This window comes from Mus musculus, chromosome 8 (genome assembly GCF_000001635.26).
Source record: "Mus musculus strain C57BL/6J chromosome 8, GRCm38.p6 C57BL/6J".
NCBI classification, from domain to species: Eukaryota; Metazoa; Chordata; class Mammalia; order Rodentia; family Muridae; genus Mus; species Mus musculus.
This window is the reverse complement of record NC_000074.6, coordinates 123518661-123541724: the sequence shown is the minus strand read 5'-3', so window position 1 is coordinate 123541724 and position 23064 is coordinate 123518661. Positions and strand designations below refer to the sequence as shown.

The following is a 23064-nucleotide window of genomic DNA, read 5'->3' as shown; positions in this document are numbered from 1 at the left end:
TGGGTCCCTGTGTGTGTGTGTGTGTGTTTGTTTGTGTGGAAGCTGAGGACCCTCCGGGCTTGCTTGCTCAATCAGCCAGTAAAAACAAGTGTGTGTGTGTGTGTGTGTGTGTGTGTGTGTGTGTGTGTGTGTGCGCCTGAGGGTAGGGGCAGGTGTGGCAGCCTGCGAGTGAGTGGTGTGAGTGTGTGTGCGCGTGCGTGGCCGTGTCTGTGTGTTGCCTGCACCGTCTAGCCGTCCTCCTTTTTTGTCCGGGTGCGCAAGCTGCAGTGCCCTGACATGTGTCTGTTTCCGTGGGTGCGTGGGTGGGTAGGGGGCGAGTTTGTGTGCCTGTCCGGGTGTGGTGTGTGCTTGCGCTCTGGAGGGAGGGCAAGGGCAGTGCAGTGCGTGCCTCTTGGGCTAGCCTGTGCCGATGGGTGTGGCTGTGCGTGTCCCAGGTGGGCTGGGATGCCATCCATCCATCCATCCATCCATCCACCCATCCATTCATGTATCCATGTATCCATGTATCCATCCACAGTGGGTTGACTTCCCTTGCGTGCCTGGGCACAGGCACGGTGGATGGGTAGGTGGGTGGGTGGACCAGTCGGCGAGGTGGGGCGGAACGTCCGAGGTCCAGGGTGGGTCAGGATTCCAGAAGCTGGGAGGGACCTCGGGTGGGTGGAAGGGGAAGTCACGGGTGGGTGAGGGCGCTGTTGCAGGAAGCCCGTGGAACCGTCCAGGAGGGGAGGGAGGGGAGAAGAAGCGAGGAGGGGAGATGTGTGTGCGGCCAAGGCTGGCACTCACTGGCTGGGCCCGTGGTGCGTCCAGGGCAGGCAGAGGAGGGCTGGTGGGGGCTCTGGGGGAGGTTGTAGGCAGCGTGAGGCAGGCAGCGCGAAGAAGCGAGGAGGCACGGTGGGCTGGGGCGTGTCGTGTGGGTGGGGCTCGGGCCGGGCTGAGGGGCGGGCGTGTCGCTGTGTGGTGTGTGTCTGTCGGCTGGGGGCTGGGCTCTGGTCTCGGGGCTCGTGTGAGCTCGTCGTCGTCGTCGGGCATCGGGCGTCGGGCGTCGGGCGGGCGAGTGAGCGAGCGAGCGAGAGCGCAGCAGGCTCTTGGGGCTTGTCGGCGCCGCCCACCCTCGCCTACGGCCATACCACCCTGAACGCGCCCGATCTCGTCTGATCTCGGAAGCTAAGCAGGGTCGGGCCTGGTTAGTACTTGGATGGGATTCCCCCTGGGAATACCGGGTGCTGTAGGCTTTTTGGACTCCCCTCTGTCTCTCTCTCCCTTTTGGCCACGGCCACGGCAACCCGGCGACCCAGGCTCAGGCCAGCGCCATCCACACCCCACAACCCCCCAAGGAGCCCACCCTCGTCCTCTCACAGGCTTGCCCTCTCACGGGAGGCTCCTGGAGCCCTAAGACAGGGCACACCACGCTGGGCACCTCGGCACCACCCTGCTGAGTTAGCTAGCAACGGGACACGGGACGGGAGAGCCTCTCTCCATTTGCACCGAGCCCAGGCTGGCCTGAACACTCCATCCTCATCCAACACCGCACTTGCCTTCCACCGTGTGTGTGTGTGTGTGTGTGTGTGTGTGTGTGTGTGTGTGTGTGTGTGAAAGAGAGAGAGACAGAGAGAGAGAGAGAGAGAGAGACAGAGAGACAGAGAGAGGGAGAGACACAGAGAGAGAGAGAGATTCTGTGTATCTTGCCCCTCCTGCCTTCTGCTAATTCACCTGGGTCCCTGTGTGTGTGTGTGTGTGTTTGTTTGTGTGGAAGCTGAGGACCCTCCGGGCTTGCTTGCTCAATCAGCCAGTAAAAACAAGTGTGTGTGTGTGTGTGTGTGTGTGTGTGTGTGTGTGTGCCTGAGGGTAGGGGCAGGTGTGGCAGCCTGCGAGTGAGTGGTGTGAGTGTGTGTGCGCGTGCGTGGCCGTGTCTGTGTGTTGCCTGCACCTTCTAGCCGTCCTCCTTTTTTGTCCGGGTGCGCAAGCTGCAGTGCCCTGACATGTGTCTGTTTCCGTGGGTGCGTGGGTGGGTAGGGGGCGAGTTTGTGTGCCTGTCCGGGTGTGGTGTGTGCTTGCGCTCTGGAGGGAGGGCAAGGGCAGTGCAGTGCGTGCCTCTTGGGCTAGCCTGTGCCGATGGGTGTGGCTGTGCGTGTCCCAGGTGGGCTGGGATGCCATCCATCCATCCATCCATCCATCCATCCACCCATCCATTCATGTATCCATGTATCCATGTATCCATCCACAGTGGGTTGACTTCCCTTGCGTGCCTGGGCACAGGCACGGTGGGTGGGTAGGTGGGTGGGTGGACCAGTCGGCGAGGTGGGGCGGAACGTCCGAGGTCCAGGGTGGGTCAGGATTCCAGAAGCTGGGAGGGACCTCGGGTGGGTGGAAGGGGAAGTCACGGGTGGGTGAGGGCGCTGTTGCAGGAAGCCCGTGGAACCGTCCAGGAGGGGAGGGAGGGGAGAAGAAGCGAGGAGGGGAGATGTGTGTGCGGCCAAGGCTGGCACTCACTGGCTGGGCCCGTGGTGCGTCCAGGGCAGGCAGAGGAGGGCTGGTGGGGGCTCTGGGGGAGGTTGTAGGCAGCGTGAGGCAGGCAGCGCGAAGAAGCGAGGAGGCACGGTGGGCTGGGGCGTGTCGTGTGGGTGGGGCTCGGGCCGGGCTGAGGGGCGGGCGTGTCGCTGTGTGGTGTGTGTCTGTCGGCTGGGGGCTGGGCTCTGGTCTCGGGGCTCGTGTGAGCTCGTCGTCGTCGTCGGGCATCGGGCGTCGGGCGTCGGGCGGGCGAGTGAGCGAGCGAGCGAGAGCGCAGCAGGCTCTTGGGGCTTGTCGGCGCCGCCCACCCTCGTCTACGGCCATACCACCCTGAACGCGCCCGATCTCGTCTGATCTCGGAAGCTAAGCAGGGTCGGGCCTGGTTAGTACTTGGATGGGAGACCGCCTGGGAATACCGGGTGCTGTAGGCTTTTTGGACTCCCCTCTGTCTCTCTCTCCCTTTTGGCCACGGCCACGGCAACCCGGCGACCCAGGCTCAGGCCAGCGCCATCCACACCCCACAACCCCCCAAGGAGCCCACCCTCGTCCTCTCACAGGCTTGCCCTCTCACGGGAGGCTCCTGGAGCCCTAAGACAGGGCACACCACGCTGGGCACCTCGGCACCACCCTGCTGAGTTAGCTAGCAACGGGACACGGGACGGGAGAGCCTCTCTCCATTTGCACCGAGCCCAGGCTGGCCTGAACACTCCATCCTCATCCAACACCGCACTTGCCTTCCACCGTGTGTGTGTGTGTGTGTGTGTGTGTGTGTGTGTGTGTGAAAGAGAGAGAGACAGAGAGAGAGAGAGAGAGAGAGACAGAGAGACAGAGAGAGGGAGAGACACAGAGAGAGAGAGAGATTCTGTGTATCTTGCCCCTCCTGCCTTCTGCTAATTCACCTGGGTCCCTGTGTGTGTGTGTGTGTGTTTGTTTGTGTGGAAGCTGAGGACCCTCCGGGCTTGCTTGCTCAATCAGCCAGTAAAAACAAGTGTGTGTGTGTGTGTGTGTGTGTGTGTGTGTGTGTGTGTGTGTGCCTGAGGGTAGGGGCAGGTGTGGCAGCCTGCGAGTGAGTGGTGTGAGTGTGTGTGCGCGTGCGTGGCCGTGTCTGTGTGTTGCCTGCACCTTCTAGCCGTCCTCCTTTTTTGTCCGGGTGCGCAAGCTGCAGTGCCCTGACATGTGTCTGTTTCCGTGGGTGCGTGGGTGGGTAGGGGGCGAGTTTGTGTGCCTGTCCGGGTGTGGTGTGTGCTTGCGCTCTGGAGGGAGGGCAAGGGCAGTGCAGTGCGTGCCTCTTGGGCTAGCCTGTGCCGATGGGTGTGGCTGTGCGTGTCCCAGGTGGGCTGGGATGCCATCCATCCATCCATCCATCCATCCATCCATCCATCCATCCATCCATCCATCCATCCATTTATGTATCCATGTATCCATCCACAGTGGGTTGACTTCCTTTGCATGCCTGGGCACAGGCACGGTGGGTGGGTAGGTGGGTGGACCAGTCGGTGAGGTGGGGCGGAACGTCCGAGGTCCAGGGTGGGTCAGGATTCCAGAAGCTGGGAGGGACCTCGGGTGGGTGGAAGGGGAAGTCACGGGTGGGTGAGGGCGCTGTTGCAGGAAGCCCGTGGAACCGTCCAGGAGGGGAGGGAGGGGAGAAGAAGCGAGGAGGGGAGATGTGTGTGCGGCCAAGGCTGGCACTCACTGGCTGGGCCCGTGGTGCGTCCAGGGCAGGCAGAGGAGGGCTGGTGGGGGCTCTGGGGGAGGTTGTAGGCAGCGTGAGGCAGGCAGCGCGAAGAAGCGAGGAGGCACGGTGGGCTGGGGCGTGTCGTGTGGGTGGGGCTCGGGCCGGGCTAAGGGGCGGGCGTGTCGCTGTGTGGTGTGTGTCTGTCGGCTGGGGGCTGGGCTCTGGTCTCGGGGCTCGTGTGAGCTTGTAGTTGTTGGGAATCTAGAGTTGGGCGGTGGAGTTAATGAGTTTGCCTGTCAGGGCTTGGTGTCTGCCGTTGCTCTTGAGGGAGGCCCTGGCCAGTATGTGCTCCTTGGGGTAGCCTGTGCCACTGGGTGTTGCTTTTCTTGTCCCAGGTGGGGTTTGATGCCATCCATCCATCCATCCATCCATCCATCCATCCATCTACAGTGAGTCGACTTCCCTAGTCCTGGGTACATGTATGGTGAAGGCAGTTAGTTGGGCAGAATATCTTAGTTTCATGGTTGTTCAGAATTCTAGCTCATTTGTAGTGCCTTAGGGCAAGAGGAATTCCTGGCCGGGTCAGGGGCTTTTTCCAGGAATCCCATTGAATTGTAGGGGAGGTGACAGGTCAGAGGAGGGTTGATCTCTGTTCAGCAGGGATGGGGAATGGCTGGCTAATGGAGGTACTTACTGGCTGGGCCCATTCTCCCTGCTAGGCATAGTAGGGCATCGGAGGGCTCAGGGGGTTTTCTGCCTCTGTGAGTGGCTGGTGCAGGGACTGCTCAGGTTAGAGGCCATGGTATCATCTGAGCTTTTGGTGGCAGGTGGTTGACATGGAGGCCCTACTAGGGCCTTAAAGAAACAACTTCCTCACAACGACAGAGAATATAAAGTAAATGTGGGAAACTTTCATTGCTGACGGGTAAGTCTAGAAAACAAACCCTTGCCTGTGTTGGGCATAGAGGTATTACTTGGACAGAGGGGAAGGCTGTAAAGGTTGAAGGCTGAGAAGATGGCTATGTAGGGGCACCCACAAGTCCTGCAGGGCCCTGTCCCAGTGTCTGTCCAATCACTGCTGTCTCCAGGGGCTTGAACCCCACATTGTCCAGGGGGATCCCGAAGGCCAGTAACTTCGCCTCATATGTACGCAGCAGGTCATTGTGGGCCTGAAAGGACAGAGCAGTGTCAGCAACAGGCATCCACCAGGGCCTGGGAACCGCTGCCACCTTGCTGTGGCGCAGCAGAGGGGCTGTGGTGCACCAGACAGGGGCACTATTGCTGGAGGGGGTAGAGTGGGTACACAGAACTGTAATGAGGATTTGTCAGTGGTCTGTTGTTCCATCTAGGGCTGTGATAAGGGGAGTAAGTCAGTAATTCACACACTCACAATAAAGACAGACTAGAGGGTGGGGGTGTGGCAGAACTGGAGCTTGGGGGACGCCTGACCCCTTACCGATTACTTCCTAAGGGTCTCCCTCTGCCCTACCAAGGCAGAATGACATCTCTTCCCTGCCCCTAGAGCACAGCGCCCTCTAACTCCCCAGTGACTCTGCAGAGACAGTGTGTGGGGTGGGGGCAGGAGACAGAGCACCCTGAAATGGTGGTGGTCCAAAAAAGATGTGACTTCCTTTGAGGGAGTTCTTTGATAATTTTGTTTTGGTTTTTGGTGTTTTGGTTTTATTGTTATCTAGGAAAAGGCTCCACTATGTAGCTTAGGCTAGCTAGACTATATACCCCAGGCTAGTTCGACTTATGTAGCTCATGCTAGCTAGAACTTGATGTTTCTCCAGAATGGCCTCACACTCAAAATCTCACTGCTTCAAAGGAAAGTCAGTTTTCCCCGTGCAGTGTCACTGGGACAGAACCGTTCCCCAGGGCTGGTCCTGTGCCCAGGAGAGGTTGACCACCGGGAAGCATTCCTTCTTTGGTTTTGTGGACTTGCTGTTGCATTTAGTCTTACTTTGGTGTTGATTTGTCTTATCAGCTTCTTAACCTGTTTGTATTGTTTTGTTTTTAAGAGAAACAGAAAGAGAAAGAGAGAGAAAGATAAAGAGCAAGCATACAGCTAGGTCAGAGGTGGGGGATCTGGGAAGAGTTGCAGGAAAGTTAAAAACATGATCAAAATATATTGTATGAGAAAGTTTTTAATTAAAAAAGTCTGCTGTCTCAGTCAGGTGAGCAGTAAGATTACAAGTGTACACCAGACACCTTGCACAATGGCTGTTTTTCCTCTTTATGCAGATCTCCTTGATGGCCTGGAACTACACCAGGCTGGCCTAGAATTTACCACGATCCACCTGCTTTGTCTCTTGAGTGGTGGGATTAAAGCGGCATGCTACCACACCCCGTATGTCTAGTATTTGGTACGGTTACTACACATATGTATGAGAAGGCGTGCATATGTGCAGATGCCCAAGAAGGCCAGAAGACAAAGTCTGACTCCTTGGTGCAGAAGTCACAGGCATCTGTGAGCCTTCCCCATGTGATGCTGAGAACCGAACTCCACTGATTTCACCAACCCCTACTGCACATTTTGTACTGGGAAACTTTCATCAGGGAGCGGTGAGGACTTGGGCTCTGTCTGTCTGTCTGTCTGAGAGGGGGTCCTCCTGCCTCTAGGCTCATCAGTGTTAAGAACTGAGTGCAATGACAAGTGCTGGGAGCCAAATGTTCACAAGAGCTTTACACCTTTAATCCCAGTACAGAGATGGACAGCTATCTGTGAGTTCCAAGCCAGCCAGGGCTATGCAGTGGATCTGTGTGTCTCAAACAAAATCAGAGAAAAGGGCCAGGAGGAGGTGGTGGTGCATGCCCTTGATCTCAGCACCTGGGAGGCAGAAGCAGGTGGATCTCTTGAGTTCAAGGCCAGCCTTACCTACAGAGGGAGTTCCAGGACAGCCAGGGCTACTCAGAGAAACCCTGACCCAAAAACAACCAACCAACCCAGAAAAGAAGAAAAGGGTTCGTTATCCTCAGTGGTTCAGGGAAGAGAAGCAGGGCTTGAGAACAGAGACAAGGGGCAAGTAAGGATGAGCTACAGTGGGAGTCTTGGAGGCTGGGCCCTGGCTACCATAACCCCTCTCAGCTCAGACCTTGGCCCCCAAGAGCTGTACACCCAGCAGACAACCCTAACTTTGCTCAGAGCGTGTCAGCTGAGGAGCGGGTATGATAAAGAAAGCTCTAGCCTGGGCTACAGGGAGGGCTGGGGAGCCAGGGCAGCTGGTGCAGTGCAGAGCCTGGGCCGTGGGAACAGACATTGCCTGCCTCTATCTAGGGTTAAAAATCAGACAGGACAGCACGAGTGTCGGGACAAGGCCCCGAACAACTGACCAGGAATTCAATGCCTGCCCCCACAGGACTAAGGATATGACCTGTGTGGTGGCTGCTGTGGGTCTATCCTTGGCAAAGGAAAAGACAGAGCAGTCCCTTAAGAGCATCTGGGGGCTGGCGAGATGGCTCAGTGGTTCAGAGCGCCAACTGCTCTTCCAAAGGTCCCAGCAACCACATGGTGGCTCACAACCATCCGTAACGAAATCTGATGCCCTCTTCTGGAGTATCTGAGGACACCTACAGTGTACTTACATATAATAAATAAATAAACCTTAAAAAAAAAAAAGCGCTGGGCGTGGTGGCGCACGCCTTTAATCCCAGCACTCGGGCCTGGTCTACAAAGTGAGTTCCAGGACAGCCAGGGCTACACAGAGAAACCCTGTCTCGAAAAACAAAAAAAAACCCAAAAAACCAAACAAACAAACAAAAAAAGCATCTGGATGCAGAACCCAGGCCTCTCTCAGGTACATGGGACAGATGGCAGCCAGGGTCCAGCAGGAGTCTACGGATACACATGATCGGCATAGAAGGGTATAGAGATATTTTAGATTCACAAAGGTATCAGAAAAGGTGAGAGCCCGAATTGCCCCCACTGAAGGCAGTGGGCTTTAATCTGGAAGACCAGAGAGGCTCTTCCTATGCCTGAGGGGATAGGGGAGGGAGAGAGAGACAGGAGACAGAGCCCCACGTGTGTAGCAGCACAGCCTGGACAAGGCCACTCTCAGGCCATAAGGCTATGAGTGCACATCACATGGGGATTACCACACCTACCTCCTGAGTAAGATCCCGGGGACCCTTTGTCTGTAATGTTCATCAGGTGAAGCTGGGCACAGGGCACAGCTCTGAGGGAGGAGAAGGTGGAGCCCTGCGGATGGGGGGATTAGCCTCACCTTGCAGACCCGGGCCAGCTCATACTGTAAGTCCTTGATGGTGGTATTCTTCGATTCTAGAACATCCTAAGGAGACACAGGTGTGACTCTGATATTGTCATCTAGCAGAGGTGAACAGGGGGACACTAGTCTAGGGGCTCCCTAAGGGTCTGAGAGGCTCAAAGAATAGTAGTGGCACAGCAATGAGCAGAGATCAGCCTCGAGGCCCTACTGCTGCCCGGTCCAACGAGGTCTCTCTTGGATATTGGTGCCACATAGAGGCCTGAAAACTGACCCCACCACCCTGAACCACTACTCACTGGACCGGGGACTAGTGCTGAAGCAGGTGCCAGACCTTAGCACAAGTGACGCCATGATGGAAGTGCCCATGCAGACAGCACCACTGCCAGCATGAAAACACAGGCCTAAGGCAACAAGGCCCACAGCTCTGGAAAGGTCTCTAAATGCGCCGGCCTTGCTCTTTACAGTGTTTGCAGTTCTGCTTCTGGCTAACTGCTCTTGTTAACTGAAATATCAGCCCAAGATACGTTTTCTATGCTTAAAGCCATCCTGTGAAAGGCTCAGTGCTATACTGGGATCCCAAACACTCAGTGTGGACACCAGCCAGCTAATGAAGACTTTTTCTTGGCTTAAATCCAGACACCCCCACAACACAACTGTGAGTGAACAATGGCCTCACTGGGAGGAAGGTGGGTGCTGCCTTGGACCCTCCTGAGTCAGGTACACCTCCTCTAGGGTCAGCCTCCTGACAACTCTTGACATTTCTGCCTCTTTTACCCTTCACCAGCCGAACCTGTTTCTTTACTGCTCTTGTTCCACCTCAGGTAGAGTGGGCTCTTTTTGAAGCTTCTACGCTCAGAACCTCCCACAATTCCCACTGCCATCACACACCTTAGTGCACGTGTCAGGTCTCTGAAATCACCCGCAGTCTGCAACCCCCAATGCTTGTGTGCTCCCTAGGGAGGCTCAGCAGGGGGCTACCAGCAATGCCTAATGTCACATACCTCAGACTACAACGATTGATCGGTCGATCTACAGGCAGTGAGGTGAACAGACTGTACACAAAGCTGAAGTCTGCAGTGAGCAGCTAGCATTTAAGTTCAGCTTGCCTGGACGCCATATACATCTCAGAATAAATCCTATCCGCCAGCCACTACACGTCTGCCTCTCTGTTCCAAGCACAGCACAAGTCACAGACAGACAGACAGACTGTGCACACTCCTGCCCTAAAGGATCTACCTCAGAATGAACTGGCCCCCATGTCGGGTCGGCTGGGGCTTCAGCTGTTCACATCCCTAGAAGCATCAGTGAATCTGGCCCCAAACCACCACAGCTGTCTCCACGGGACTCAGAGCTACTGGGGACCAATCACAGTCTGAAAGCCTCAGTAACACTGGCTTGCTGGTGTTCACGTCAGCTAGACTCCCTCACCCTTTGCCACCCGCTCCTACGTCTCCCATGCCCTAAGCAAGGAAGCAGGAGCAGAGAGACCTGGCCATTGCTAGAAGCTTGGTGAGCAGGGGGTTCTGGCAGAGGTTCTGTGTCCTGACTTCTGTCCCCAGTTATCCCATGGCGCATGGCGCTCCACTCGCTTATCCCTGACCCCACTATAGCATGTCACAGGAATGAGCGATGCTCTTGGCTCTGTTCAGACGTTACTCTCAGGTCCCAGGAAAGCAGCAAGGGACCCTCTGGCCCAACTGTCCTCTTTGTCACTGACCAAGTCCTACATCAGTGTCCGAGGATCTTTGTGGAGGCAGAACCATCCCATCTCAAGTAACAAAGGAAGAACTTGGACCTACAAATTCCCAGATCAGCTTTCCTTTCCAGGTTACCTAAGTTCCATTCAGTGGCTGGGCTTGGCACACTAAAAGCCACAGTCACCGGAGACTCAGGTGAGGGATAGAGTTAGTGAGGGATTGGGACAACCTATGACAGACTGCAAAACTGGGCATGTCACATGCCCTCAATGCTGTTCACATCCTAGAAGCATCAGTGAATCTGGCCCCAAACCACCACAGCTGTCTCCACGGGACTCAGAGCTACTGGGGACAACTCAGAAGGCAGAGGAAGGGGGATCTCTGAATTTGATGCCAGTTCGGTCTACACAGTGAATTCCTGTCTAAAGGGGTGGGGTTAGGGGGCAAGCCACAAGAGGACAGTTGCAGAGCCCAGGGGTGTTAAGCCCAAGCTCGCTCTCTGCTGCAGAAACCATGGCAGCCCCTGACTTAACTGTGCCACCCAAGAAGGCGTACCACAGCACAGGACAGGAGGGCACCTACCTCAAGTTTGCGGGACACAAGCGTTAATGCTGTGGGGTCCAGGTTGGAGGCGGCCAGCACCTCATTGAACTGAACCTCTCTCTTCTCCACAGCAGCGTTCAGGGCCTGCAGCTTCCGCTCCAGCAGCAGGTTCTTGAAGCCCGTCTTCTGCTGCACCTCCTGGATGGCGTCTGCAAACTTCCGATAGAGCTCTTCCCTCTCCTGCTGCACCTGAGGATGGGGAGAGCAGCGTGAGCAGCCAGGCCCTCGCTTGCAGAAGCCTCACTGGGGAGAAACCTTCCCACCCTGCCCTAAGTGTGTCGCTCTGTGGAAGGGCCACTTTCACTACGGCCACACCGTGGCATGAGGACACTGGCTGTCCACACTGCCTGCACTAGACCCTCTGTGCACACAATGAAAGGTGGGTAATCCAGCACACAGGCAGAAAGGAAGAGGGAGAAATTAGCACTGCTGCTTATACTAAGTCAGGGTTTCTATTGCTCTGACGAAACACCATGACCAAAAGCAAGCTGGGGAGGAAAGGGTTTGGCTTACACTTCCACACAGCAGTCCGTCATTGAAAGAAGTCAGGACTGGAAGTCAAGCAAAGCTGAAGCCTGGAGCAGGAGCTGATGCAGAGGCCATGGGGGAATGTTGCTTATTGACTTACTCCTCATGGCTTGCTCAGCCTGCTTTCTTATAGAGCCCAGGGACATCAGCTCAGGGATGGCACCACACATAATGGTTTGGGCCCTCCCCCATCAGTCACTAAGAAAATGCCCCACAGGCCTATCTATATTGTGACCTTGTGGAGGCGTTTATTCAGCTGAGGTTTCCTCCTCTCAGATGACACTAGCCCAGTGGACATAAAACTATCCAATACACTGACTGCTCTTCTCAGAAGATAAGAGCTGGATGGAGATCCACACTCTGAAAACCACTCTGCAGGTCAGTCGGCCAGGGCCAGCCTTGCCCAGGTTAGGGCCATGGGTTCAGATGAGACCTTATCGTCAATCGCCCCACACGAGAGTCAAGGCAGGTCCAGATCAAGCTTGAAGCAAGTGTCTATCAACCACTAAGACATCCTTGCCCGTCTCCTACAGCTCTGCCTACTGACGTCAAAGACCAAGGCTCTAGGTGGGGCACACTTCACATACAGTTATGAGAACTCCTGCGAGTGGCAGAGAGCCACAGTCTTCCTCGAGCCTCGCTGACACCCTTGCCGCCCTGGCAGTTTCAGGGCTCTGACCAGCACACGTGACCTGAGCATCCCATCATCACTAGCAAATTCCCGAGCTCAGATCACTCACGGGTTTGTGCTCTTCCCCAGAGCAGGCTCCTCTCAAACAGTCCGTCCAGTCAGATCTAGATTTACCTTCAAAGGTCCTGAGCATCTTAGAGGCTATGACTTGCCGAGCTCTGTCACTGTCTGTACAGGACGGCCTAAGGGCCGAGCCAAGGGGTGGATACCAATACACCCACCGGTCAACAGGGCCACCTTCCTTCTCCCTGTGCTCTTGGGGTCAGCATTTGGCTGGAGTGGGGTGGGAGGCAGAGATGGGCCCAAGGCACTGAAACTATCTATATCCACGGAACATGGAGTTAGAGACTGAAAGGATTCTGCAGCTGCAAAGGCTGTGAAACCACGAGGTCACATGCCATCCCCAACTGCAAGACTGCTTGCACATGTGCAGAAAACAGGAAAGAGTCACACAAATGCTGACATTAGAGGCCACTGGGAATTCATGTTAAAGGGAGTTTTGATTTTACTTCCTTCCTTCTTCCCTCCCTCCCTCCCTCCATCCTTCCCTCCCTTTCTTGTTGTTGAAACACTTTATTCAGAGGCTTGTGGGAAGGTGGTAGACTCCACGCTGTCTGCTGTCTGCTGTCCTGCGCAGGGCAGACCTTAGAGATCTCCCCATTGCTAAGAGCGGTTTTGTTTCTTTATCAAAGTATGGCGTTTATTTGTTTGTCTATTTAGAGACATTCCCTTCATGTAGCTTAGGCTGACACGACACTGAATGGTGGGGCGGGGTTTACAGGAGTGTCCCACACCAGGCTTATTCTACTCCATAAGCTAATACTAAGAAATGGGCCACTGATCTGAGATCATGGGGACCAAGTGCCCCACAAATCCAGTCCAGCTGCCAAGGAGACAAAAGAATCAGGCCTCGCCAGAGACCCTGGGCCTTCTACAGAAAATACCACAGGTTGACGCCACCTTATAAAAGTTGTACACATGTCAGGTGGTGCACACCTTTAATCCCAGCACTTGGGAGGCAGAGGTGGGCAGATCTCTGCGAGTTCAAGGCCAGCCTGGTCTACAGAGTGAGTTCCAGACAGCCAGGGTTACACACAGAGAAACCACAAAAAACTCTCAAAAAAACCAAAAATCCAAGGTTGTGTGCACACACCTGTAACTGCAGCTACTCAGAAGGCTGGAGCAGGAGGAGGCAGGGTCCCAGGAGTAAGGCCTGGCCACATGGGACGGTGAGACCCTATTTCCAAACAAAGAACAGGAAAAGTAGGCTCAGGTAGGAGGCCCTACTTACTCCTGGACTCGGAGCCCGCCATGGCGCCCACACCTGCTCACCTTGATGAACCTCTGCTCCAGGACCTCATGTTCCCATTTCAGGTCCTTTAGCTCCCTCTCAGCCACCTTCAAACGTGCCTTTGTACACTGCAGAGAGATAGGGGGTAGGAGACATAAATACTTCGGAGTCACAGACACTCACATACCACAGACTCCTGGAGACAGCAAGGAACAACTGGTGGGAAGACTCCAGCAGCTGGGCCCCACCCAAGCTATGAGCGGAATGTGTGGAAAACCGGGGTCTAGTCTACAGCAGCGCCAGCCTGCTTATAGCCCAGGAGTCCAAGAACGAGAGGGCCTATGTCACCATGCCTCGAGTCTCTTGATCTCTTACACTGAGGAAGAGGAGGGTTCAGCGAGGGGAAGACTTGAGCAGGGCACTCACGACCAGAATCTGCTTGTCCCTCTCGTGGTTCCCCAGTCTCTTCTGCATCTCGTTCATCTCGTCCTTGGCTTTCTGCAGCGGGTCGGCCAGCCGCCGGTTCTGCAGAGTCACCTCCGCCATCTCCCTCTCCATGTGTTCCTCCTTCTTACGCATGTCCTCCATCTGCTCCTGTTGGCAGTCACACACAGCACAGGGCTTCGTCTCGTACACTCACATTCACATGATTCATTACTAGTGTGTGATGTGTGTGGGTGCGCATGCCACAGCACACGCACAGAGGTCAGAGGACAACTGTCAGGAGCTGGTTCTCTGCCTCCACTGCGGGTTCCAGGGCCCAGCTCAGGTTTGCATGGTGAGGAGCTCTACCCACTGGGCCATCTCCCTGCAACTGTTTGGTTGGTGTTTTGGTTTGGTTTGGTTTTGGTTTTCTTGAGACAATGGCTCTCTAACCAGCCTAGACTGGCTTTGATCTTGCTCTCCTCCTGCCTCCACCTCGTAAGCACTGGGATTATAGGTTTGTGCCGCCATATCCAGCTATGAATGCCCTCAACTAAAAACAGAGCTGGGGCAGGCATGGTAACACACACCTAACCTCAGCCCTCAGGGGGCAGAGGGAGGTGGACCTCTGTGCGTACCAGGTTATCATGGTCTACATCGTGAGTTCTAGGACAGCCAGGACTACCCAGTGAGGTGCCCTGAGTCAAAAAGTCAAGCAACCACATGGGTGCAGCGGATCTAGTCTTATTTTACATATAGGCAAGATTTCTGCAGTCTTGATCTATTCTGAATTATGTAAGAATATAAGGTGCATGCAGAGGGTTGGTGAGATGGCTCAGCAGTTAAGAGGGCTGACTGCTCTTCTGAAGGCCCCGAGTTTAAATCCCAGCAACCACATGGTGGCTCATAACCATCTGTAATGAAATCTGATGCCCTCTTCTGGAGTGTCTGAAGACAGCTACTTACATATAATAAATCAATCTTTAAAAAAAAAAAAAAGGTGCATGCAGGCTGAGGGTCCGAATCTGTTTAGACCAAGGGTGATTCTCTACTGTGGAAATCCTGCCAGTGTCAGTTTTATGCCCCAAGTTTCCGAGCGGTGGCTGGTGGGAGGGACGCCTGACCCCATCCTGCTGACACAACGTCGTGCCGACTGCCAATGTGGCCACACTTCAGTCAACACACATTACCTATCTCAGTCCTGCCTGCATGTCAGAACACCTCTGAAGTTATTCCTTCCACTACAGCACAGTTAGGGAGGGCCAGATGACTTCCCGTTAAACTGTGGGCAGCTTACGTTACTTAGGAATTATATCTGAGAGTGACGGAGGGACCCCGCCCAGTGTTATGCTAGTAAGTTCTAGAACACCCCACCGTGGGCCCCGAGCTCCTCTCCCAGAGCGCGTCAGCACCTTGAGGGAGTTGATGAGGGCCAGGTTGTTGAGAGTGATGTCGTTGTAGTAGTTCTTGATGTCCGTGAAGGCCTCCTCGTGGCGCTGCATCAGAGTGCTGATCTGGCCGTTTTTCCTCTCCTCTACCTCATGGATCTCAGTCTTCCTCCGCAGGTCAAGTTCGTCTCTAAGCATCTTCATCTTCTTATCATACTTGGCCTCAATTTCTGAAAGGCAGCAGCACACACAGCAGCTTAGACCAACGGGTGACCTCAAGCCATAAGAAAAGATGGAACCGTGGGGGGAGGGTACAGGAGACTTTTGGGATAACATTTGAAATGTAAATGAAGAAAATATCTAAGGAAAAAAAAAAGAAAGGAAAGGTGGAACCTATAGCGGTGCCCAAGAACACCCATGGCGGTCAGACAGAGGCGGCACCGGCAACTCTGGCAGCAGCTGGACGGCTTTGGTGGAGCTTTCCCTGCAAGTGGCATATTCAGCACATGGGTCACTGTCACCTTTCCTCTGCCTGTGATAGCCAGAGTCTGCAGTGGGTGTCCCACACTAATCCCAGGGCACACTACCCGTGGCTAGCCATAGGCTAGAGGCCCCAGTCAGAAAGCCAGTGTCCTTCTGACAGCGAAGGCTTCTCAGCCCAGGAGCTGAGGAGACTGAAGAAAGTGCCACACGCTGTTACCTGCAGCTCCCAAACATAGCCCGGAATGAGTTTTTCTGTGTCTCTGGATCAACCTGCTGGCTTCTGAAATAGTCTATCTCCCTCTCCCTGCTGTGTCTGTCTGTGCCTGTGTGCGTGTTTCTCTGTGTAGCCCTGGCTGTCCTGGAACTCACTCTGTAGACCAGGCTGGCCTTGAACTCAGAAATCCCCCTGCCTCTGCCTCCCAAGTGCTGGGATTAACAAGCTTCTTTAATAAGACTTATGTGCCTCAATTTACCTACCAAGCAGCAATGGGAGGGTTCCCTGACACCATCCTACACCGTGTATGTCTGTGAAACTGACCTCGAACTTGCCTTTCAAAGTCATTTCGCATCTTGGTGATCTCCTCGGCTTGTTTCTGCACAAATGAGAAGGGGGTGTTACTCGACAGCCAGCCAGCCAGGCTTACCCTCCTTAGGCTGAGCCCACTCCTCTCCCATGGCAAAATTCAGCTTTAGAAAGCTCTGTGGTGGGGAGTGGGTGGGTAGGGGAGTGGGGGGGGTGGATATGGGGGACTTTTGGTATAGCATTGGAAATGTAAATGAGCTAAATACCTAATAAAAAAAATGGAAAAAAAAATAAAAAAAGAAAAGAAAGCTCTGTGGTGCTGCTGCTGCTGCTGCTGCTGCCTGGACTCTCCTCACTTCTACATCATAAAATATGCCCAGAATAACACGGCTCTCACAGCCTCCACACTTCATACACAATGCACTTCCCTCAGCAAGTCCACCTCTGAACAGGAGACAGCAGCAAGACAAGGTGCTGTTCGAGGGTTGGTTTCCTCATCCAACCTTCCCAAAGCCAGAGGGCAACAGCCACATCTACATGAGGCAGCGGGCTCCCTCCAGGAGCCTGACAAAGCTCCTGCCAGCCTCTCTCACTGTGACTTAAAACAGTGTTCAGAAATAATATAATAATAGTTGTCATCATTGTTTTGTTTGTTGGTTGGTTGGTTTTGAGACAAGGTTCCCCTGCATAAATTGTTCTGTCCTGGAACTCATTCTACAGACTGGGCTAGCCTTGAACTCAGATCTGCCTGCAGATGTCTCCCAGTGCCAGGACTAAAGGCATACCCACCACATCCATCCTAGAGATTACTTTAACAAGCAGTCCCATGTTAACATTTTTGTAAGGTTTTTCAATTATTATTTTATGTGTGCATTACATCTGCATATACAACTGTGTACAATCTTCCTGCCTGATACATATGGGAGCCAGAAAAGAGCATGAGGCCCCTTAGAGCTGGAGTTACAGACAGCTGTAAAAGCCAACAGTACTCCTGATCACTGAGCCATCTCTCCCACTCAAATTTTTATATTATATGTGTTTCATATTTTGGGTGTTTTGCCGGCAGGTATGTCTGTATACTACATGTGTGTCTGGTGCTCAGAGAGGCCAGAAGAAGCTGTTGGGTCTCCTGGAACTGGAATAATGGATGTTTGCCAGCTGCCATGTGGGTGGTGGGACTTGAACCCAAGTCCTCTAGAAGAGCAGTCATTGCTCTTAACTGCTGAGCCATCTCTCCTGCCTCTACACATTACAAATTTGAATAAAGTTTTGCCGACTTATTTGTTAAAAACCTCTGGTCATTTCTTCCCTCCCCGCCCCCCATCTTAAGTTCCTCCTTGTTAAGGAACCGGTTCAGATGGCTGAGTCCCCTCTTCCGCCGCTGTCCCCACAGCGTGGACCTACCAGGCACAGGTTCTTTATGACCACCTCGTTAGCCAGCTCCTGCTCCTTGAGCTCCACCTTCAGCACCCGCATGTCCTTGCGCAGAGCGCCCTCCTGGGTGCGGTGCTCCTTCTGGGCCAGCTTCATGACCACGGTGCCCTCAGCCTTCACCTCAGCCAAGTTGTTCTGGTGCTCGTACAGCAGGTGCTTCACCTTCTGCTTGTATACCTGCAGAGCGGGGGAGGGGTGCCCCTGTCCACCTGCAGAGCGGGGGAGGGGTGCCCCTGTCCACCTGCAGAGTGGGGGAGGGGTGCCCCTGTCCACCTGCAGAGCGGGGGAGGGGTGCCCCTGTCCACCTGCAGAGCGGGGGGGGGGGGGGCAGGGGTACTGCACGCTCATGGGAAGCACCAGTGTGTGCCCAGCTCACAAGGAGCCACGAGGCAGAGCTGGAGTCAGCCTGCCTACCCTGCCACGTCACAGAAGCTTCAACTGATGCTCGGGACCTGTGGGGCCTCCCTACTACCAGAAGGAGGAGACGGCTTTCCCTGTCCTCTTCAGAGACTGCTGGGTGGTGCTATCAGGGGAGCACAGCTGATACTCTGACAGGTCATCAGTTATAAAAAATAAATGAGGAAAAATAAAAACGTTGGGTTTTGTTTGTTTTGAGACAGAGTCTCCTGTAGCCCAGGCTGGTCTAAAACTATGTACATCACTAAAGTTGGCCTTGAACTCCAGGTCCTCTTGCACCCACCTCCCACACACTGGAACAGCAAGCGTGTGCCAATGGCAGCTGGGTTTTAAGTACTTCTGCCATTTTGTCTGGCTGAATCATAACTGTCCTTGGCACACTGGCATGGGGACCCCATGACATTCCTCTTTCATCAGGGCTGGTGGTCGTCTCAGCAGAGCACATGGCTTCAGGTGGGGCACACATGGAGCAGTGCCAGGTGCTGTGGATCCCCACCTGGCCAACTTAATCAGCAGAGTCGATGCTGGTGACCAAGGGGGTGACAGACAACACAGCCAAGTCACCTTTGCAACCTTCCTTGGACTCTTAGAAAAATCGCCTCTGGGTCACAGTGCAGAGGAGTATGTTCCCATAGAGAAGCAGGAAACACCGCCACCCAGCCCCCTTTCTCCAGTGGGTACAGACAGATCGACTCCACTCACCTTGATCTCCACCTGGTGCCTCTCCTCGGCCTCCTCCATCTCCCGGTCTTTGTTGCGCAGCTCAGCCTTCTTCTCCTCCAGCTGCCTCCGCGTGATCTCCCAGAAGGTGTGGATCTTGTCGCGCTCCAGCTGGAAGTAGTTACGCTCCTCTCTCTCCCTGTCCAGCTCCTCCCGGATGCGGGCGACATGTTCCTCCACCTGACCGGGCACAGGGCACCAATGAGGGATGCTGCAGGAGCCCACCCACCATCAGGTGCGGCCCAAGGGAAGCAGGGAAGAAAGGGGGAGGGGCCATTTTACTGGAGTTACAACACAAAGCAGGAAGGCCCCAGGGACAGTAAACAGGAAAAGTCTCTCAAATATGACCAATAATTATAAAACAATGATACCTGCCCAGCGACTCCTGGATTCTTTTAAGAAATTTCTCAAAAGAAACATAATGATCTACAACTATTTTCAACAGCACAATGGTTGAAAATTAGAACATATCAACTCAACTGTAAGATTATAAAAATTACCCAGAAGCACATAAATGTCTCCACAAAAATCACACAAAGCCAGCAGGCTCTGCACTCAGCAGACTCTGGGCCAGAGCCAATTATAACCCTGCAAATAGGTTAAAGGGGAAAGTAGGGCAGGTCTTAGCTTTCCTAAGCGTGGCTTCCCTGGGGAATCAGTTATCTTTAGGCACAGCCACAGGACGGCTACTCGATTTCCTTTCTCAAGACTACATCCCACCAGGCAGTGGTGGTGCACGCCTTTAATCCCAGCACTCAGGAGGTAGAGGCAAGCAGAGCTCTGTGAGTTCAAGGCTAGCCTCGTACACAAGGTGAGTTCCAGGATAGCCAGGGCTGTGCAGAGAAACCTTGGGGGTGGGGGGCCAGAGAGACAGAGACACATGGATGGAGAGGCAGACAGAAAAAGAGATGGACAGACACAGACACAGACAGACACCCCATTCTACACAGGGAACAAATAAAGACTCAGACAGCGAAGCGGCTCTGTGGAAGGATGCTGGGCAGTGGCTAGGTGCCTATGAGGGAACATGCACGCCGCACTCTGACTAGTGCTTCAGAAAGGGACTGAGGGGAAGCTAGACCGTAGGACCTCACGCCCACCCCCACGAGGACACACTTCCTCGGACAAGGCCACACCTCCCAACAGGACCAAGCATATTCAAACCACCACAGCAACCGTCACCGACTCAGACCCAGGGAGACATGCCATGTTGGCACGGGTTGTGGTTTTGTAAGAGCCTTTTACATCAATATACATGAGTGGCTTAAGATCATTTGTATAAGGACACTACAACACAATACAACCTAAACATATACTGAAGACATCCCTCCAGAACCAGGGGTGTAGCTCAGTGGTGTGGCACCAGTCTTAACAAAAAAATAAAGTAAATGAAGAAAACCTCCTCCCAAGCTAAGCATGAGCAGTCAAACAGAGGCAGCCCCAATAGGGCTACCCCTTATTGGAAGTTTTGTCAAAAATAAAACAGCCAGGGGCCAGCACAATGGTTCAGCAGGTAAAGGGGTCTGCTGCCAAGCCGGAAAACCTGAGTTCAATCCCAACTCCTACACAGTGGAGGAAAGAACCAACCCACACATGTTGTCCAGATGTATAAATGAAAGACAGAACACTAATTTTAAAAACTGGGGGTGTGCCGGGCGGTGGTGACGCACGCCTTTAATCCCAGCACTGGGAGGCAGAGGCAGGCAGATTTCTGAGTTTGAGGCCAGCCTGGTCTACAGAGTGAGTTCCAGGACAGCCAGGGCTACACAGAAAAACCCTGCTCGGAAAAACCAAAAAACAAAAACAAAAAAACAAAAAACAAAAAAAACGTGAGTAATTAATCAGACGAAGACAATGTAGTTTTAAGTAAATTGTGTTCCTTTTAAAACTTTCCTTTTTTCTCCTTCTTTTTTTGGTTTTTTGAAACGGTGCCTTTCTATATAGCTTTGGCTGACTCAGAACTCACTATGTAGATTAGACTGGCCTTGAAATTACTGAGATTAATCTACCTGCCTCTGCCTCCCAAGGCAGGCGCCACCACACTTGGCTAAAATCTTCCCCTTTGATATAATGTTTACTGGCAAACAAAGAATGACATATCTGTCTTAACACTTACAAATCAGCTCTGTGACCACTGGGTATATGAAAAGATAAGGATGAAATAAAATGCACAAAGTTTAAAAATACCTATCATATTCGAGGGGTGGGGGGACGCCTTCCAGGTTCCTATTACAAAGTGTCCTCACATGGATACACTGCATTTAAAAGTATGTCATGCCAGGTGAAGTGAGGAAACTACGGGCACGGGATAGACACGTTACGTTTGGACAGACTGAGAGTAGACAGACACACAGATAAGAGTTTCGCCAGCACATCTGCAGCGGTGCCTACCCCACCCTTGAGCCAGGCTCCAAGGGCTGTGCTCACCTGCTCCTTGGTCATGTCCTCTGGTGCGACGCCATCAACAATCGCGGTCCCTTTGGCTTTCCCCTTCTTCCCTTTCTTTTTGGGTGCCTTTGTGTGAAGAAGAGAGGACTGAGTTAAGTACAGGACAACTCTATCTCAGGGTGTCCCTCCTTGATGGACTGACTGCTCACATGGTCAGCTCTACCTCAGGGTGTCCCTCTTTGACTGACTCGGTTCACACAGGCATAAGGGGAAGGAATGCCTGTTTAGAATCTTGACCTTGACTGTTCACACAGTGCTGACTGGAACATTTACCTAGGGGGTATCATTATACTGATCCCTCCCCCCCATTAATATACCAGAGGTGGGGAGGGAGAGAGATCTCATTTGGAGAAGCACTAAGGGGGAAGGGAAGGAGAAAGAAAACACTTCAAACCCATTCACTCCTGGATGTAGGACAAGAATTTCTTTGTTACGGTTAAAAACATTCTTTTGGAGAGATGGCTCAGAGGTTAAGAGCACTGACTGCTCTTCCAGAGGTCCTGAGTTCAATTCCCAGCAACCACATGGTGGCTCACAACCATCTGTAATGGGGTCTGATGCCCTCTTCTGGTGTGTTGGAGGACAGCAGCAGTGTACTCACATATATAAAACAAATCTTACATTAAAAAAAAAAAAAGAAAAACTTATGGGGGGGTGGAGAAGGGGTGTTTTGGGAAAGGCAGCATTTGAGGAGGTAGTGTGGAAACCTAAAAGATAAAAAGAAAAACTTATCTGGGCTTTAAAAAGGAGGGATACACACACACACACACCCGCCCCACCCCACAAGTATACTGGCAACCACGCTTCATAGCCACCACAGAGACACAGAAGACCCTCATCAGCAAGGACCGAGAATAAGCCTTTTGGAGAGACCTCACAGCAATGACCGAATCTGAGGCTTCCTGACTCGTGTCTGCCATTATGAACCCACTTCAGGGAACTCTGGTCTTGAGCACACCGCACACACTGTGTCTGTCTGCAGATGTTCCCAGCAGACACTGCTCACAGGGCCTGCTTTATTCTAGCAGCCTTGACAAGGCCATAAATGCTTGGCGGGAAGATTAAGCAGCAGTTAATATCGGCCATAGTTCCAGGCAGGCAGACGCAGGAAGATGCCACCCCACCAGCTAATGACCCATGCCCTAGCACATCTGCCAAGACACTGCACTACTGACAGCATCTATCTCCTGGGTGGGGCGGGGCATTATGTGAGAAAAATAAAGGAGACAGGGGGCTTCGGCCTTCTTCTTCTCAGGAGCCTGAGATACCCAAGGTGTGTATCCCTGGTCACTCCATGACACTCTGCCCTTGGTAGGGAGGCCTCCGGCCACATGGTACACGCTAGGTTTTCCACCTCCGAGTTCTCGGGGTTTCTCCTGTGCCGGATTCTGCGCCCTGTGGACACTTAATTGACCCCTGAGCCCTTAAGTACTGGTCCCAAGGATCTGACGGACTCAGCTTCTGATTTCTGGACGCCTTGCACACTGGACTCTCAGTCTAGCCAGTGTGATGATCATCCCAGAGAACCTGAATGCAGGCCCCGGCCTCCTGGCCTCCCCAACCGGGACCACACGGAAGAACTGCGCCCAGCTCTCCATTCTAGTAATCCAAAATTGCAGGCCCTCCCAGTCCCGGGGACCCGACCCTCTCCACATTTCTGCACGAAAGCCTCCCAGGTTCTCTGTGCACTGGACACTCCGAGCACAGGCCGACTCACCATGGTGCCAGCAGTCCAGCACTTCCACTAATCCGGGATGGGCGCTGGTCAGAGGAGGCTGCGCGGTCTCCTGGCAACTCCGACTAGATCCCGTGCTGGTTCTCAAATCCTCGCGAGACTATCCTCCAGTTCTCCCCTCCCACCCACCCCCGCCCTAAGGGACCTGGGCAACCGGGAGTGCGTCCCTAACAACGCGCCAGAAGAGCTAGTGTTGCCCTCGGTGTATTGCTGGTCTCTCTCCCACTACAACTTGGGCTACAGAAGAAACCTATTGTGGTTCCTCGGGTTCTCC

At 53.7% G+C, this 23064-nt stretch overlaps 1 protein-coding gene and 2 non-coding genes across 8 annotated transcripts; 2 read left to right on the top strand and 1 right to left on the bottom strand.

Annotated features, from left to right (window-relative positions):
• The first annotated feature begins 1113 nt into the window (after positions 1 to 1113).
• Positions 1114 to 1232, top strand: n-R5s101. Its single transcript, XR_003947731.1, has one exon. It is a non-coding gene; the product is annotated as a 5S ribosomal RNA (ribosomal RNA).
• A 1588-nt stretch (positions 1233 to 2820) lies between these two features.
• On the top strand, positions 2821 to 2941 carry n-R5s100 (nuclear encoded rRNA 5S 100). The gene has a single exon (NR_046118.1). It is a non-coding gene; the product is annotated as a nuclear encoded rRNA 5S 100 (ribosomal RNA).
• Positions 2942 to 5067: 2126 nt separating this feature from the next.
• On the bottom strand, positions 5068 to 22890 carry Gas8 (growth arrest specific 8). Of its 6 annotated transcripts, XR_003947214.1 has the most exons (12): positions 22773 to 22881; positions 21035 to 21121; positions 18590 to 18787; positions 17441 to 17647; positions 16052 to 16106; positions 15055 to 15260; positions 13646 to 13813; positions 13261 to 13347; positions 13082 to 13165; positions 10689 to 10898; positions 8407 to 8472; positions 5075 to 5352 (listed from the first exon to the last, which is right to left on the bottom strand). XR_003947214.1 is itself a non-coding variant. In NM_018855.2 (11 exons), exons 1-11 carry the CDS (start codon positions 22773 to 22775, stop codon positions 5203 to 5205), a joined length of 1437 nt encoding a protein of 478 aa, NP_061343.2. In that variant the 5' UTR covers positions 22776 to 22890; the 3' UTR covers positions 5075 to 5202. The 6 variants fall into 6 exon arrangements, 5 of the variants coding, with proteins under 5 accessions (XP_030099089.1, NP_061343.2, XP_030099088.1 ...); NM_018855.2 differs by lacking the exon at positions 13082 to 13165 and having other exon boundaries at positions 22773 to 22890; XM_030243228.1 differs by lacking the exon at positions 13082 to 13165 and having other exon boundaries at positions 17441 to 17679; positions 22773 to 22882.
• Positions 22891 to 23064: the final 174 nt, after the last annotated feature.

What these genes read in the sequence shown, in the direction of transcription:
- Gas8 (NM_018855.2), bottom strand. An exon ending in TTGTGTCCCGCAAACTTGAG is followed by an intron (nt 8,473 to 10,688) that starts GTAGGTGCCCTC and finishes GTGTCTCCTTAG; the next exon opens with GATGTTCTAGAATCGAAGAA. An exon ending in AGCTGGCCCGGGTCTGCAAG is followed by an intron (nt 5,353 to 8,406) that starts GTGAGGCTAATC and finishes CTGTCCTTTCAG; the next exon opens with GCCCACAATGACCTGCTGCG.